At 40.2% G+C, this 18,387-nt stretch overlaps 1 protein-coding gene across 4 annotated transcripts in view; it reads right to left on the bottom strand.

Moving 5' to 3' along the window:
• LOC119740532 (triple functional domain protein-like) overlaps window positions 1-18,387 on the bottom strand; it is a 63,774-nt gene that overhangs the window by 29,005 nt on the left and 16,382 nt on the right. The window contains exons 2-7 of one of the 4 annotated variants that reach the window (XM_038215871.1): window positions 15,572-15,653; window positions 14,150-14,249; window positions 4,578-4,688; window positions 2,863-3,063; window positions 1,574-1,663; window positions 183-415 (exon numbers count right to left, since the gene is read on the bottom strand). In XM_038215871.1, coding sequence (XP_038071799.1) covers window positions 183-415; window positions 1,574-1,663; window positions 2,863-3,063; window positions 4,578-4,688; window positions 14,150-14,249; window positions 15,572-15,653 — 817 coding nt within the window. The remainder of the gene's footprint in view (window positions 1-182; window positions 416-1,573; window positions 1,664-2,862; window positions 3,064-4,577; window positions 4,689-14,149; window positions 14,250-15,571; window positions 15,654-18,387) is intronic. The other 3 variants (XM_038215872.1, XM_038215873.1, XM_038215874.1) reach the window with 3 other exon arrangements.

Below are 18,387 nucleotides of genomic sequence, written 5' to 3'. Positions count from 1 at the left end.
AGTCCATCACAAGTCTGGTCAAAAGTAAAAACGAAGGGCCTATCATGAGTCCTGTCTCAAGTAACAGGGACATAAACAATAGCAAAGAAATGCCCATGTCACTTTGGAGTTGAATTGCGATTCACTTGTGATGTTGACTTGTGGTCCATCACAAACACCTTGAACTCAACCCTGAGACTTACGATCGTTTATTGAGCGCCGCCTCTTTCTTAGCCTCCTCCTGCTGCGCCTCCGTGTCCCCTTCATCATCAGATGGAGGGGACACGGTCTGCTCTAGATCTCCAAGACTCAAGTCTGCCTTGCCGACGTCGTCTTCGTCTTCCGCAGGGCCCGGTTGACCCTCCTTGTCCGCCTCTGAGGCCTCGCCATTTGTCTTGGCAACCTCTTTTGTGGTGTCAACTTCTTTTTCATCCTCCTTTGTGATAAAAGAGATTATTACTTTCTGCGAATGTAAAATCGGAAGAGGAATTTCTTCCGTGGTTGCGGTAGCATTCACTGTAACTCCAGAACCCATCGTCAAATCTATACTTCAATTCATTTAACTTCCAAGATTCTACTTTCTTGGTTTTTGTTTGTTTGTTTGTTTGTTTTTTTTGCAGATCGAAAACATCTAAATGGCTTTTATAATAGCAAAATCTCATAATTTCTTTGAAATTGTTAACACTGTCGTAGCTTTTCCTACCCTTGAATTAAAAAAAATGCACTTTGTCTTTGTGGTAGAGGGATTGAACACCGAGGAGGGAAGATGGTGTTAATGGTTCATTCTATAAATTTGGGGTCCACTGATTTCCCCATCCCTGTTACATCCGACATCTATGATTTTATAATTCCGATGCATTCAGTTTCTAATGTTTGTTTTTTTGGATACTATTGTATACAAATAGCAATAAACCAAATAAAATCAATGCAGTCCTCCTCCAGATTACATGTATGAATAGCAAACTACCTACCCAACAAATAAAACAATTGTTTGAAGTCATTCTTAGGTAACAGAGACAGGAAAAATGTCACACTTTGGACCCTAACAATATAGAACGAACCATACACAACACCCCACTTCAATTACAACAACTTGATTCCATCTCTTCTCTTCAGCAACAAGGAGAGAATTTCCCCAAATCCATATAATCTCAATCCAAAGCGCACACAAAAATAATTTCAACTATTTTTTTAAAACTTAAATACAAAAAGCAATAAACATTTCACAAATTTGGCTTGCAGAAAACACAAAACAATCTACTTAGCGCACAAATAATAACTTGCATCAACAGTTTAAATCAATCCCCTTAAAAGCTAAAAACAAAAACAAGTGTACATATGAAAAACAGAAATCAAATTTAATAAAATAAAAATATGTCCACATCGGTAACGCAACATGAATGTTTTGGCAACATAAGCAGTGCAATTCTTTACAGCACACACATACAGCTGGCAATTACAGAGAAACTTTCTTTTCAAATGAAAATTGTTATCTTTAAACCGTCAAACAACAAAGCAATAAAATTAACTGAAAAGTGCAATTCACACCAAAAAACGAAGAACATTTGTCTCACAATCAGCCAAAGAGACATACCCTTTTCTGGCTAACCAATTGCTCAATTTCGGTGACAGGGTCTGGTCCCATGCCAGCCACATCGGGTGTGGGGCCAAGGGACAGAAGTGACTAAGGTATGGGTGGTGGATGAGAGAGGAGATGACAAAGAGACGGGGTATCAGACTATGAACAGGTCATATTATGAGGCGTTCTGGCAAAATGAGACAGAACTGGGCAGAGGTCCAAATGAGGGTTTGCGGGTATTAGGAAAGAGAATACAATTCTCCTTACAGTACCGTTTGTTGCACTTCAATTAGGCATTCCGTTGACAAGTTTTTGCCTCTGAAGATCTTGTTAAGATCGGAACGTCAGGCCGCCTTAATTTTTTTGACAATTATTGCTGTTTGAAGTTCGCATTATTCAACATGTCAAAAAAGTAAAACACTGAGAAAAAGGCCTTTGAATTTTCAAGTTTTGTAGACTTGAAAATCAAAGATGCCAATGATTTTCTTCTAAGAAACACTTTTATTCCATGATATTTTACTATTTCTTTAAAATTTGTGTAGTAGATTTACCGGTATCAAAGATTGCAAATATCAATAAAGCTAAAAATCGAAAAAGAAAAATATCCCCGATTTTTTTTTTTTTTTCATCACTAAAAGCCTTTGCCTAGTTCAGTCTCATTTTCGCCAGAATGCCGCACATATCAGCAACTTGTCACAAATCGGAGGCATATTCTGTGAACAAAATTGTAAGTCTAAACACTGCAGCTTGTTGTGTATAAAAACTCTGTGAAGCAACCACGGAAACTGCACCGTGGCTGACTCATAAGGGCACATGAAGGACCCAACACATAAAATAACCTTATTCAAGTATCTGAAAAGTGCAGAGCCAAGTTTCATAAAAATATGTGCAAGAGCTGAAACATCTGAGTGTGGGCCTGAGCACGAGCACGCGCACAAGGCAAGGCGCAACTTTGCATGGAGGCCTTAGACAGCTCGTAAAATACAATATGGACTGGGACACCATATAATTTCAGCATCAAAGTTCCAACCTTGAGTTTGCATTTCCCCATTTTAGTGAGGTCATAAGGCGACTGAGATAATGTGCTCCTACGTATTTAAAGACACCTGCTGAATTTGCTTCTAGTAATCCAGACTCTTAGAGTGGTACAGTTTGTGAGAGCCCTGAGAGAGCAAAATTGGAAAACTCCTAGAATGTTGGTTCATCAGCTGATCAGGGGTAATCAAATGACCAGCAGTTAATATGACAATGTCTCTCCAGTAAATCAGGGCTAAAAAGACGACAAAATCCAACTTGACTTTTACCTCTCGTCCGTCTTCCTTCTCTGAGGAGGTGGTGCGAGTGATCAGAGTGGAGTGGTTCTGTAGCTCCATGGGTGGAGGTAACGGTACCGCCTCAATCGGTTCCAGATTGTCCTCGTCATCGACTGGCGATTCGGGAGGGACCGTGGTCGGGGAGGAGCGGGGTGCTAGGAGGTCCTCTTGGCTCACGGCTGATACACGCTCCTGAAGAGACGAGGGGGAAACAATGAATTGAATTTGAGTGAGAGAGCTAGTAATGAGGTTGGTCATACGACTTGCCATTCTAGCGGGTAGTGGAGGTTTGCGGGCAGGGAGGGATTGACGTCAATGTTATGCATGCAAATTTATTCCGAAAGCTTTTTTCGTTTTACAAAGAGGGATGCAAAGGGGCATTTTTTTATTCCTTTTACAGAGGTGGTATATCATTTTGTTGAATGTGGGTGTCTCTGCTAGGCTAGCTTACCCAAAGTGTAGTTTTTCATTCTATTTGGGATCTGATATGTTTATTAACATTGCAAAATCGTTTTGTTTTAAAATGTAAAAATCAAAATGTAGATAAAATATCAGCCTGCCATCTTCCATACACACATGCACGGATTGTATCTTGAAGATGAATAAGCGTCCGTTAGATTTTATCTCAGGAGTGAATAATAATAAATAATGATTATCACGCATTGAGGCAGTGAACCGCAAAATGCACTTATAACAGGCAGCTTTAGGATGTATCAAGTGAGGAAATTTGAATGACGGCTCAAAGTGAGACGTCGGAAGCCAGCACAGATCGTGCTTAGTCCGATGCTGAATATCCACGTCCATTTTTGGCACTGCATCCGGTCAAACCCTTCAAGATCATCCACTTCATTTTTGTTGTTTTAACATTTAGAATTTACACAAATTCTTGAACATGCACATTTTTGAAAGGACAAGTGTTTGGCTTGAATCTGATCGTGCACAAGCAGGAAGCATGCAATGATTGCCTATCTAGATGCAGCTAGTTATGACCACAAAACTCAACCCTGATATTTAACTACCACGACAGCCCACTTAAACCCGAGACCAAGTACCAGCAATGATGATGAAACTGCTATGATTTTTTTAGGGGGATGATATCAACAATTGAAAATCATAAATCTTCAAAAATATAGAGGAAAAATCTGTCCAAATTGCCGGAAACTACAGGGATAACAATCAGCTGGTACTAATTTGGACAAAAACCAAACACTTTCTTGGCCCATAAACAGCATGTGCAATCAAATATTCATGTGAAAAATTATTACAACACAAATACAGAAATCACCAAAACAAAAATGTCAACCACACATTGCCCATTGTATGTACCTGCACATTTATGCTCGCAAACATTTTATGACAAAAACTTGTCACAAAATAGAATACCATTGCCACTGTTATATTAAGTTTGCCAGTTGCTTGACCCAGATGAAATGTTTTACCTCTGTTACCAAAATACAAGAGCTATTTTGAAGACTAACTACAAATGTGTTTTGCAATTTTGTAAATTGAACAGCTTTGTTTCAGAAACCACTGAATCAACATATCATGGAATCTCACACACGTATTACATTCACAATAGCTAAAGACAAACCCGCAATTTACCCACGCATGCAAAACAGACATGAAGCCACAAAATGCTGGTGGGAGGGAGGATTGTGGAACTTGCATAGGTGTCAAAAACGGTGAATAAAAATGTGCATATGTACATGTGAACGACGGCTTGGTCCACTCACGTCTTCCAACAAATCCTCTCCAGCAGCTAGGGGCGGGTCCTCTTTCAGAGGCTCCTCCTCATTGGCTTCATCACCAATGTGTTGCTATGGGAGGGGCATAATATGCAAATGATTTCATACACTGGAACTTTCACAATATGCAACAAATGTTTGTCATTCATCCAAGACTTCTTGTGTGGGTTGGGCAGGATATGCAAATTGTAAAGCGATCACTAGTTTGTTTTTATGGGCGGAGTTAATATGCAAATGCACCATTCATCCAAAATTCAAAACTACTTATTACAGGAGGTCCATAATATGCAAATGAGTAATGAAGTGCACCCGAAGTGTTTTTGTAGCATACATGTATAAATTTACATTTATAATACGAGAACTAAAAGATGAAGACTGCAATTTCAAATCTATATTCAAGTACATTGATATTCAGAGGAAAGTGAGTTTTAATCGGCCTGTTTAAAAAGCTAGAACAAATTTCCAAGGGAGGAAACAGGATGAGGGAGAAGAAAGAAGTGGGGGAAGAGGGATGAAGGGTTATTGGAAATAGTGGATAGTGATAGTGACAGGAGAAGTGGGTGTCTTAATGTAATAAGTGTTGGGCTACACTACGTTTTAATCTAAGATTACCTTAAGGCAGAATTAAAGTGTTTGCAACATGGAGCATGTGAAGAGATACCCAACAGTAAACAACTTGGTTTGGTGATTAGGTATTAGGCATCACTAAGCAAATAATTATGTCATTAAAACACTAACACTTTAAAATGATGTAAAACTGTAGGAAGAAACTGATATAGCTGCATGGAATCGAATCAGTTTGAACCTAGAGGCTCTGTGCATGATCGTATGAGGGCAGTGTGTGTAGCATAGGAATAAGAGCTGGTTCCTGACTCCTCTATTACATTAAAGACATTGAAAGGAAAAAAGGGTGGGGGCCAGCCCAAAATATATCACAACACTGGTTAATCCACTGGGTTGTATGCACACCAAAAAAAACCACATTGTTACGTAAAAAGGTACCCTGTACATTTGGCATCATATATTAAACCTTTTTTTTTCATGGAAGAATTGCCCGCGCAGGGAGCCAATAGCAGCACTCCTCAGGTCACATGATCAATATTATGTCGCTTCCAAAAAAGCCTCAAGTCAGAACCTTTTACAACTGCTTTCAGATGATTGACAAGATACTGTAACTCATTTTCCCGAAAAATCAAAATCCTACCATCAGATAAAAAATCTTGAGGCCTGGACGTTAACCGAGACACAGTATGTAACAGCACTTTAAAGTGGTTGTACTTGGTATGCGCAGAATTAAAATTGAAAAGTGAGATGATTCAAGGTGCTGCCAGAATATTTATTCATGATACTCCGTCGACAGTTCAGGTAATTAATGCCTCAATTAAAGAGTCAGTGTTGATGGGCGACAGGTTTGGGTTTCCACTTTTCAGCTGGACATGATCCCTTGACTTCAAAATACGAACCCTGTCAACGTCGTCGCGTGAAGACGGAGAGGTAAAAAATCTCTCGGCTGTATGGGAGATATGATAGAATTTGTATCGTGGCTGATGACAAGCTGAAGTATGTGAGCAATGCAGCGTCGGTCACGGTAGTAAAAGAAACGGATCCTAAGAATAGACCCCCATCGGGAATACATTATCCAACGTTGTGAGATACCTTAAGGCGAATTTCTAACTGTCAAATTCATGACGAAGTGCGGGGTTGCATTAAGACAGGTAGTCTGGTACCCTGACTTACTTGCATGCCTTACATGCAGACCCACAACACGGGTCCATTTCATAATCATGCCGCTTGACTGTTTTTTTAACATCACCTACGTGTTTTAAATTATGCCATCAACTACACGTTCCACAGGCACAGTGGGAAATGATTAATTAAAACCTTCCCTAAAATGCACTAAATCTCACTAGTAAATACAGTGACAAATGTACAAACTCATCTCATATTGAAAGAGTATATTGTCAGTTAGTCTGTGCATGCAGTAACAAGTGCAGCCAGAGCAGGTGAAAGAAAAACAACAGTTAGAAAAAAACCTATTTTACCCCGACCCCTTCCTCTAACCAATTCCAAGTTTTTTTTCTTGTAGCTAGCCTATCCCACTCTTTCCCATCGATGATCTTTCATCAACTTAATACAGGCAAACATCCAGGTGAACAACATGCTAGACCATGTGAGCCACTCTGATTATTCCTCCCGAGGCCAATTAAGAAACGGGATGGTCGCCACGACAACCGATGATGTCACACACTGTGTTTTTGTGTGCAGCATTCGATCAAAACTAACTAGCACTGGGGGGACCCGACACAGACCTGATATACCGCTCTGCATTGTAAACAAGCTACCTTAAGAAAAAGGGGGAGGAGGGATAACATGTTGATTCCATCTGTAGGAGAAATATAATTGCATCATTTCGGGAATGTCTTTATGTAAGTAAATTACGCTTACCACTTTTCAGGCCAAACAGTCTACGTTCAAACCCCAATGATTTCAGTCCGTTACACACACGTGTTTGAGAAAGGCATGTCTTTTCAAATAAGTCCCACAAGATTTAGGAAATTACTTGCTTTGAATCTGAGGTGATGCCGGAAACAGAATATTAAAAAAAGATCTTTCACATGAATACGGATCATTCAATAAACTTTGGGTCTGTTTTTCCCCGCCTGTCCCTGTTACATCTAATGTTAGCTTGATTCTATAACTCTGATGCATTCCTTAATGCATTCATTCTCCAAGAGTGATTATAAATAGCAAACTGAGTCATTCTTAATGATACTTGAATGGCAAAATACAAAGTACCAAGAGAAAGTAACATGTCACACTTTGGACCCTAAATTTATAGCACGACCCATATCGTGTTTAACATTACCTCCTACAAGCAACACAATTTTAAAACTTGAAAAAAGTAAGAAACTAGGAAAGATCAATGTTAAGATGAACATCTGGACCAGATTGAAAATATTCCGCTCTAATGTTCCCTGCCAGTCCTTCAAGCTAAATAACCTACGAAAATAAAAGACCAGAATTTGTATTGATATAAGCTGTCAATTAGAAAAGCTATACATTTCCCCCCGCTCCCTGATATATTCTTCCACATGACAAGACCCGAACCATATATAAGTCAGCTACTTGACTGCAATTACATTGCCGACCTGTATTCGCAGCACGCAAGCACACTCCTACAGAGTCTAGAGTCAGGCTGGAAGAAGAAGGAAAAAACAGAATCCCCTTGAAGATTAATTATGCGACGCGTGGCCGAATGTCGCACCAGGGTGCAACCCGCAGCTGCCTAGACTGTTCCTGTTATTCCACTCCCCCCCCCCCCCCCCCCCCCGTTGCCATGACGTCATTTATGCTCCGGGCTACACTCTGCATCCGAGGTCCACGAGAGGCATGACAAGGGGTGTGCAATGAACGACACTTTCAAAAATACATCAGCAGAAAAATATTGACGATTACACAATGATGACAAATGGGAGTTGGACTGGCGATAAATAAAACCGCAGTAGTTCATACTCCACATATGTCTCGTCTGAGATTCAGTTTTGTTTCTGAAGTTGGTTTTAATCACAGCCGGCTCAACAACAAACCAAAAACCCTCTCAAGTAACAGCTTGTAAGAAATATTGATAAATGAACTTTGGATGACAACGTGTGTCTCTTTTTTTTTATTCATGAATGTGTATTTGAAAGGACAATGTAAGAAAAGCTCAAGCACAACAGATCTTCCCATTACAGAGACACTCTATAAAACTGGCCATTACATAGGGTTTTCACAAAAATCGTGAAACATTTTGGAAGCTGTGTCCTAAAAAAATAGAAAATTGTTGAAGACAGTAGACCACTTTCAAGTTCCATAAGTCAAGAGAGAACATTATACTCCCTTCTTTTCCACACAGATCCAATGATTCATTTATTTGAACACGCACGTTAACATCACAGACAACTGCACTCTGCGACGATAAAAAAAACAAGAACCTCAGAAAGTAAGTCAATCGATCGCATTGCGTTACATTCCCCTCACAGTGTGCGAGTGGACGGGCGGCAGGGTCGAAATTAGAATCCCAGACCAATAAGGTGCAGGCGGAGAAACAGGCAGCTTGATTAGGCAAACAGCTGATGGAACGCCTGTCGCCTTTTCGAGTGCACAAAGCTTCAATCATGTCTAGCTAGTAATGTCTATTTGCTAAATTGGCCCGACTTCTGCTTAGCAGAAACTACTGCTTATCAAATTTAAGAGCTAAGCAAAAATAAGCTGAGCACCAGTTACGCGTAATACAAATCACATGGAACTTTAACTGGTAACCTGTTTTTGCTAAGCAGATATGTTTTGCGCTTAGCATATTTCTGTGCTTAGCATATTTCTGTGCTTGGCAGTTCTACCAATAAACACTGCATAAGCTGTGTTCGCATTGGACTTTTTGGGGTAAAACGTACCGAGACTGTTGTCAACTTGACCAAATTAAGCCCAGTGCGGACAGCCGGTAAACTTTCCAAATTGTTAAGTGTCGATCGTCGGTTGTTAGTTTATCCCTCCACAGCGGGAAGTTTAACAGGGCCAACCGGGTCGGGGAAAGAGCTACATTGTCAGTTTTATGTCGCTGAAAAATCCTGTGCAGTAAGCCGCTGCAATGTACAACATGCATTTTGATGACGTGGTTTATGGCCAAGGACTTTCCGCGGGCCGTAAGTAATCCAAATGCAAATGCACGGCAGAATAACCACAGTGGAATGTTAACAATCACTCATGGTGAATTTTTTACAATAGTTAGTCCAATGCAAACGCGGCTATAGTCTTTTGGCTGTCAACTTGTCTTATCACTTGTATTACATTGTACTACACTGTATTTACTCCTTGATTACCATAGCTTGCTGGGGAGGTTTGGGGCGGTAAAAGGAGTAACAGGTAGGGCGCTTTGGAGGGGTACAGGGACTTATGGTTAATTTTTTTTTTGGTGCTTAGCAAAGGTACTATGATTGGCCACTGCTCCAAAGGCAAGTTGATGGAGGATGGGAAAAGGGAGGGGGGGGGGGGAACGGTGGTAAAGGATGTTGCAGATCAGCCCAATTGCAGGAGCTGCAATGCACTCAATATTCCTTAGAAAAATGTATGTGATTTGGAAATATCAGCCAAGAATCGCTCACTGAAAAAAATATATATACAGAGTAACCTTGACAGTGCTCGATTTCTCAAGCTGCTCCTGATTCAAGAGCCAAGTCAAGAAAAAAAAGGAACCAAACAAATATTCCTGACAGATGATTTTGTCATCAAACTATGAATCACTTCAACTTAATGAAAGATGCTTCCAACTGAAAAGAAAGAAAACAATAACCCGCGGATCTTCAGCTAAAGGGAGTACATAAATCTGGAACGAATAGAACCGGGGATTTAAAATCAATTCAGAGTATATCTTTTCAAGAAACCTGATTGTTTTTTTATTCTATGTGTTGATGGACATTTTGGACATTCTAGCATTGGTAACACAACTTAACAAAGTAATTTGTGGTTCTCTTTAAAAGAAATAAATAAAACACAATGAACTCAATTGTTCGTTTGCTTCCAAAGTGTTATTACACTTACGTAATTTTTTTTCTTGATTGGAGACGTGATAAAAATAATAATTGACTTGGAGACTTGTTTTTATTATTCGGCTAAGATTTGCAACAACAAAAAAACAATACAGAGAATATGACTGGTGATGTTCAGTGTAAAAACAATCTGCATGATAACACTGGCAAACATGTCACAGACTTTTTCGCCACGACAAAAGGCCGCAATTTCTTTTCTCAGAAAGGAGGCACTTCATGTTGTTGTCGCCGCCACACTGTGCCAATGGGGTATGCAATTTGTCCGAATGTGTGCAACAACAATCGGGGATTGGGGTTGGAATAATTTCAACATCTTTGGAATTCCTGGGCTGCAGGTCCTGTCTCATCAATAACAATGACGCACGACATCTGAGAGATTAGATGGATGTCGGGCAGATGTAGGGACTGCTCTCCTAAGCTATTCTTTCCTTTTGGGGGACGCTTACACTACTTCGGTTTCGCTAACACTAATTGATTCTTACTAAAAAAACCTGGACAAATTATTTCAGAAACATGGGCATCTAGCCAAGAGCTTTCAAGGTGCCAAGCGGGACATGAAGTTAAAATTTGTATTTGATAATAGCTAGGTTTTTGTGTTTCTCATAACAAATAATTACATTTGGGGAAATTTTAAAATAATTTTTAGCAAGTTTTAAGGCTTTGAGTTTTCCTTGCAAGAGTTTTTTCCATTACTAAGTCCAAATAATTGTTAGCAAATTTTAAAGGCTTTGAGTTTTCCTTGCAAGATTTTTTTTTCCATTACTAAGTCCCATCGAATAAATCTGTGAATCCACGGAGGAATAAAAAATAATTTAAAAAATCAGCACCTCTCGCAATGATAACACAGGATCAAATTAAGGTCATGTGATCACGTTCCCTCTTAACAATAGACAGAAGAATTCAAAGTGGGGTCAGCCCGTTTGTAAAACTTTTTAGAAGAATTTTGATTAGCGTCCAATCAATTACTACCCCTCCGGCAAGTCATTATTGAAAACGGAGAAAGTTGTTTTATGAGACCCCCTCCCTCTTTCTGAGGTCGTGACCCTTGAGGTATTGGCCATCAATGTCAAGACTTGGTCAGACAAGAGATCCTGTCTGTGTTCTAGCAAGTGATAAAGAGTGTTATGACAGTGTACTGACCCCATTAAATACAATAATGGGCTGCTGACAGCCGACAAGACATTAGCATTAGGACTCATACAAGGGGTGAACTGTAGTTTATCATCCGGCAATCTGAACATTTTTATATAGGTCAGCACTTATTTCTGTCTTATTTTTGACATGAATTCACGATAAATCCTAGTCATGTGGTGAAGGAGACATGAAAACATGTTGTGATGCAGGCCAGTTCCCTGATCACAGACTGGGGGGGGGGGGGGGGTCGTTCAAATCCCAAAGTGGAACTTGTTATATGAGAGTGCGGAGCGTGTAGCCCTTACGGTGTGGGGTCCGGGGCCCGCTGAAGGGCCCCAGCAAATTTTGGATTCTAGATGCTCTGTGGTGCAATCTGAGGCATTTCCTGGCCCTTTTCCCCTGACTCTTTCAATCAAATTTGCTCGTGTTTACAACTTGAAGGTGAGATTTTTAGGGGGATGGGGGTGGGCCATCAAAAGAAGATTATTTGAAAAAAAAATTCTGAGTGAAACTCGCCACCGAGCATATGGGCAAGTGATGTGGGGTGCAACCATTAAAATCTTCATTACTATGACTTCTACATGTTTGAAAGCTAGTCCTTTCAGTGATGTCATTCACTAGGAATGCAACTGTTAAGTCACACACAAAAAATATGTCATTCCAAGACTTTTGAAGACTTCTGTACAGTGTTTTTCAAATTTCTAATGACAGACACGGGTTATTTCAACATATTGCCAGGGTATGCCATCATTCTTAGAATAAAAAAGGAACATTTGGATAATGTCACAACCTTCAGAGCTTGTGTGTGGGAGATACGACTTGCCGTAGCTATGGCGACTTTGTGAGAAGAAAAGACAGTGTTCGAAGACTAGGAGCAAACCGATACAAAAAAAACCCATTGAAAACAATTCAAACATGTTTTTGGTCACTGTAATGTTGTACATTTGATTTTTTTAGATTAAATGAAGGGAAAAATTTGGATTAGGAAAGAACAACATGATCAGCAAGCTTGTGGCAGGTAGGGAGAATAAATTATTCTAATGGATTCCTAATTAAAAAAAAGAATCAACTGAAAAGGGACTTGAGATATCTATGGTAAAGTTAAAATTCAAGTTAATCAACTTGAAGAATTGTAAAAGGAGTCCTGTCACTCTGTGGCAAATGGTTAAAGATGCATACGCCAAAAATAAGTGTGGCTGTGCTATATTTCCTGCAATGCGTATGAACAGCTGCATTGTGAATTTCTAACACATCAAAGGGACTGTCTTTATTAAGAACCGGCAAGGCCAGAGTCTAGCAATAAGAAAATCCCATATGCACATGATGAAATCTGTCCCACCGAAAGCAGCGATTAGCCAAGCCGCAAGGCAGGCAGCCAGCAGCCAGCCAGCCACCAAGCCAGCCTGCTACGCTTGACCACAGTTATTAACCTCATTACCATTTACAAATATTACTACACAGCAGAGTATATCACAAGGCCCTCCACACAGTATATGATGCAGACAGAACTATTTCAACATAACTGGCACGTGAGTCTGACTAAGTCTGCATTCCTGACTTCTTATTCACCAACTGGCAAATTTGCTCAGGAATCTAGCGATGACACAGTTTTTCCAACTTTCACTCGGGAGGTTATACACTGACTACACGGTGTTTATACGTCGGTGAAGGGCAAAACCTGATATTGATTTTCATCACCCCGATGCAAAATTCCATCTTATGAACTAAATGACAAAGTCGCCTCCGTTCAGCTGAAATATAATAGTCCGGTAACATACCATTCACCAACAAACCAAAGTCAGTACAGAGGAGTTTCCATCAAGAAGTGAATGAAGGCCATAAGGGGGAAATGGAGGAATGTAGTTTAGAGATACAGTGAAATCTCCATAAGTCAAACCTCAAGAGAACAGGTTCAAAATTTGACTTAAGCCTGGTTCATACTTCATGTGAATACGAAGTGAATTTGACGTCAAGAAACATTCGCTGCGAAATTCGCCCGAGTTGAAATATGCTCAACTTTTACAAATTCGCAGCGTGAATACTTGCCATAACGTCACAAATTCGCGTTTGCTTTCGCTTCCACGCAGAGTATGAACCGGGCTTCAAGCAGAGTTAAGCAGGGTTGCATATCATTGTTATACTACTAAAGGGAATGGATTCTTTGTTTGACTTGACAGTTGTTTTGAGTTATCAGAGTTTGACTTATGGAGATTTCACTGTACACCTATAACAAGCCAAGGCAAGCCCAGTAAAGTTGATCACAGAGTGCACAAAATTCTTATTAATGGATTCATAATGGCTATTGACTGGAAGTCTTTTCATGCATGTGGTCTACACAATGGGTCGGATTTAGCTCATTCATTGACATTTTAGGGTAATCCTATACGAGAGCACTGCCTGCCACACAACTGACAGTCAGTCAGTGAGTGACTCGGTGAGTCAGCCAGTGAGTTAGGTCAAACCATCAGGACTCTAGCCTGAAGAAAACACAATCAATTATGTATCGAGTTCAGTCTGACAGCTTCTGAGGATTAGCCTCTGTTGATGATCAATCAGTGAGGCTGAAATCAAGACTATCAGCTTGTAATGGATTCATTTGTTAATAACGATGTGTGTTGATTGGCATGATACACGCTGGTTGGACTACATTCTAAAACAGAAGCAACACAACTTGCTGCTAACTGCCATGGTTATCCAGTTACCCTTGACTGCCAGTCAATGATATAACCCCAGCTTAACCACTAAAACTTAACTAGTTATGATATCCTGCTTTAATGACAGTAAACCTAACTAGTTATCTGGTAAGATCCTTACCGTAACTGCCAAGTCGTCGTGGAGTTTCCTCCCTTTTGAGCCGTCGATTCTCTCCAACTGTTTAGTGCTCAATTTTCTGACGGGGCTGGTTAACCACTTCCTAAACATGACGAGAACACAAAGATCAAGCTTCAAAAAGGATGGAAAAATGGCGGTCTCCGATCACTCTGATGACAAGTTGTGGGTAAAAGTCTGCATGGGTCGGTCTGTGGCCATATCCAGAAAAAATGATAGATGTTCATTTCCTTAATGGATCTGCCATGTACAAGGAAACACACGCACGTGTCGCAGCCCAATGCTATTTGGTCAATGGGTGCAACTAGACTCCAAGCTCATCATCTGTTGAATTCCACTGATAATGCGACAACGGCTTTTGGTGAATGACTACCGGATCTGTGCCCTCAACTGTTCCGGGCTGCAGTATCTTATATCTCCGTGCTTGAGCGTGTTAACTTGCACGCATTCGGGATCATGTTCATTAGTGTTCAGCCACTTCCTATTTGTATCTTTTTACAGCTTCACTGTTTGGGAAGTCGATTCTGCCAATGTCGTGGGTTTAGAAGGTCACGGCCGGCTAATTTTCAGGAAACCACTGCTCAGGGAATCACTGATTCTGTCAATAATCTCCCCTGGGTGGAACACAACATTGCTGCCCACTGATTTCCTTGAATAACTGGCAGTTCAAGCACATCTGTACATCACTAAATGTAAACACTATGCAGCAACAAAGACCAAAAAAAATTGGGCTCAAATCGCAAAAAAAAAAATTCTCAGAGCGATGGATATTTTTAGAAGCCCTAGGGTCGGTCATGCAAATAAGAAAAAAATCTCATCGAGAAACTTCGATGGCGTGGGTTCTTCCGAACATCTATCAGTAGATTTTTTTTTTTTTTTTTTTTTTTTTGAAGCTTCGTATTAGCTTAATGCCAATGCATGACGCACCAACAACGGCGAGTGCCAATCACTTGGGGAAATCAAGACGACGTTGTTGCTGTATTACGATTAGCTGCATCATCATCGTCACCTAGGTTTCCTGAAAGGCCAGACATCTTATAAGAGCAAAAAAAAAAAATTCAAAAAAATACCACTTTTCATTATTTTCAAACCAGTTTCAACCAGTCTGTAAAGACACATGCGTTCATATGGGAAAAACAGTAGTCAAACACTGTGTTGGTGAGTCCGTGGGTAAATGTTATTGCTTTCCGAGGTTTGCATATTTGCATGTCATTTTTTCCACTTAAAATGTCTGCAGTCGGCTTTCTGAAGCGGGAAATGTCAAGGAGAGGTTCTTGCGATTTTGAGGTGTTTCTCAGAAAACATGTGATAAGTCATTTGGCGCCTTTTGCCTTAGAACTCAAGGATGACTTTTTTTCCCCCCAAGACCAAGGACACGTGATAAAGAGACAGATAATGAGTACTCACTTGATGCTGCCTTTCCGCTTGGGTATAGGATGGTCGTTGTTGTTGATTGGCAAGGTATTGTTGGCTGGTCCCGCCTCTAGATCTGCGGTAACCAAAAAATGAATAGGAAGAAACCAAAACTTTAGTCAAGAAACAAGACGTGCACACACTGTACAAAACTATTCCAAGAACTTAGGCTGCATCATTGTATCATCAATCAAATTGTTTTCGACTTAATTAACACTGAATTCTTTAAATGCATTCTCTCCATACCCCTTCAGTGAGTCATTATCATTCTTTCCGAATGCATCGATTGATTCATGTTTTAGCAATTCATGTTTCGTAACTACCGGTGAATCTTGAACTATCACCATTATAAACCCTAAAATAGTAATCACCATCAACATCATCATCGTTATCTATCATTGTCTATTTCACACCCCCAATGTTCCCCTATTCCCATCTTTATCCATGAGCCTCTCAAGATTCTCTGGCTGCCTCTCCCGCGTCCTTTCTTGCCCCTGTCTCCTCAACACTTCTCTCCTCTGCAAATTTTCCCCTCTCTAACTTGAACTCCTTTTCCATCATGTCTCCATCCACAAACTTATTGCAACTTTCTATTTCAATCTCATAAATACCCTCCGTTATTAGTTCATTTTCTACATCTGTATTTCATCCATCTCACTCACTGTATCTCATCCATTTTCCTTTTCAATTCACCGTAGTAACTTCCTTACGTGGTCTAAAATTCCAGACGATCAGAAAAAAGTTCCTTATAAGGGACTCCTTTGAGCGGTGACCGATATCATATTGTAACAGCAGAAGTTGAGTTAATGTACCGCCAATAACAGTCTCAGGTATTAGTAAGCAGTAGGTCATGGTCTCAAGTCCATTTAGGCTTTAAAGATTTTCCTTGTGCAAGGGCTCTTGTAAAGCACTGACTTTGAAGTAATTATAAAAATTACATTAGTGCAGTGTTGTAGTCGAGTACCTTTTTCCGAGTAACGAGTACTGCCGAGCACTTAGGTTGCCGAGTACGAGTACAAGTACTTGTACCTCGGAGTACAAGTATAGGTCTCCCAGTACGAGTACTTGTACTTCTGAGTACGAGTACGAGTACTTCCGAGTATGAGTACTCTTCCAAGTATGAGTACTCTTCCAAGTACGAGTACTTGTATTTCCGAATATGGCCATGTGGCAAATGGTTCATTGTGCGTAATTGGCCCAGGCCCAGTTAGACCGATATACAGACCTGCAGCTAGCTGTTAGATTTGTTTGTCCAGACGTGCACAGAGGGAAATCAGGAAACTTTGATTTCTCCACAAGCCAATCAACCATTTCAAACTGAAAGTACTGTATCGATAAAATAAAGGCCATGGTAAGTCAAGTTATAGCATTTTTTCCTCGAGTACTGCTATTCGAGTACGAGTACTTTGATGATCGAGTACAATTTCGACATGTTGAGTACGAGTACTTTGCTGCCCAAGTACAAGTACCGTTATTTCAAGTACGAGTACTTTGAGATTCGAGTACGAGTATGAGTATGAGTACTTTGACATTCGAGTACGAGTATGAGTACTTTGACACTCAAGTACAAGTACAAGTACGAGTACTCCAAAAGAAGTACTCGAGTACGAGTACCGAGTACGGGTACTACAACACCGCATTAGTGTTGCAAAACCCAATATTTAAAAACCTGTACTGTCCAAGTCCAACTCATTAAAATACCACAACCTGAGGTTTGTAACATTTATAAATATGTACAAGTTTGTCTTCTTTGACTAAGAGAAACAAATATTGTACCATGCTGCTCCACAGGGCCTAGTTGTTGATTTTTAAATTTCTTCCAATGAAGACTCCAACTTATTACTCAGTCTTTGTACACGTACAGTATAATGTCTCTATATTGATTGTATGAGTATAGTAGCCATTCATTCCAGTGATTTTCAGTCGCAAATGCTGCGAATAAATGTATATACAATTTGGGAGCTGATGGGGATGTTCGTTACAACCAAATGCTCAGTATAAAAAACATACTAATACCAGTCGACACTTCTATCATTTCAAACTTTCTACCCTATCCTGCTCTTAAAATTCACTACGTCAATCGTCGCTCGGAGGGTGAATACTTGCGCCCGGTTTCCTGAACTGAACTATCAGGAAACGTCATTAAACATTCTAATTCTGGCATTGGTCTGCGGTCATTGACGGTTTAATGTCCTTGTTGTTGCGCATTGTGAAGTGCAAGCACCCCAACCCGTGGCCAGACTGACCATATACACGTACATAAATAATCACACCAACAGTGGTACACATGAAGGGTGTTTTTAAAAGTCATGGTCAGGCACTTTCACCTTGGAATTTTACTTAGAGGCCTTCTATACACAATGGTCTGACATTTACGAGACTAAGGGCCACAAATCCAAGACAGAATTCCCACACTCAAACAAATAGGCTGGCCTCTAAAATTATCAGACAAATATACAAAAAGGAGTACAGTAAGATGGAGCTCTAAATCTCAAGGAACTACCCATGGTAGTGATGCCATCTTGTCAGTAACAGTCACGTGATCTCTTGGAGACTTATTGGAACAAGAGGGTGTAGTCATTGTGCCCAACTTGGAACAAACTTGGGAAAATCCCCTATAGCTAGTGGTTCTTCTGAGAACTGGTTCTTCTAAGAACCACAAAAATTAATGACCAAGAGCTTTTGCAGGGTGGTCAAGTGAACTTTCTTATTTTTGCCATACTTTGCAAAATTTTGAAGGGAAGTAGTCTTAGACTGCAGTAGAACCAAATTGTTCAAATGATGGCAAATTAAATTCATGAAAAGTTCAG

This window comes from Patiria miniata, unplaced genomic scaffold, assembly GCF_015706575.1.
Source record: "Patiria miniata isolate m_02_andy unplaced genomic scaffold, ASM1570657v1 HiC_scaffold_5, whole genome shotgun sequence".
Taxonomy (NCBI): Eukaryota; Metazoa; Echinodermata; class Asteroidea; order Valvatida; family Asterinidae; genus Patiria; species Patiria miniata.
This window is presented reverse-complemented; position numbering and strand designations above follow the sequence as displayed.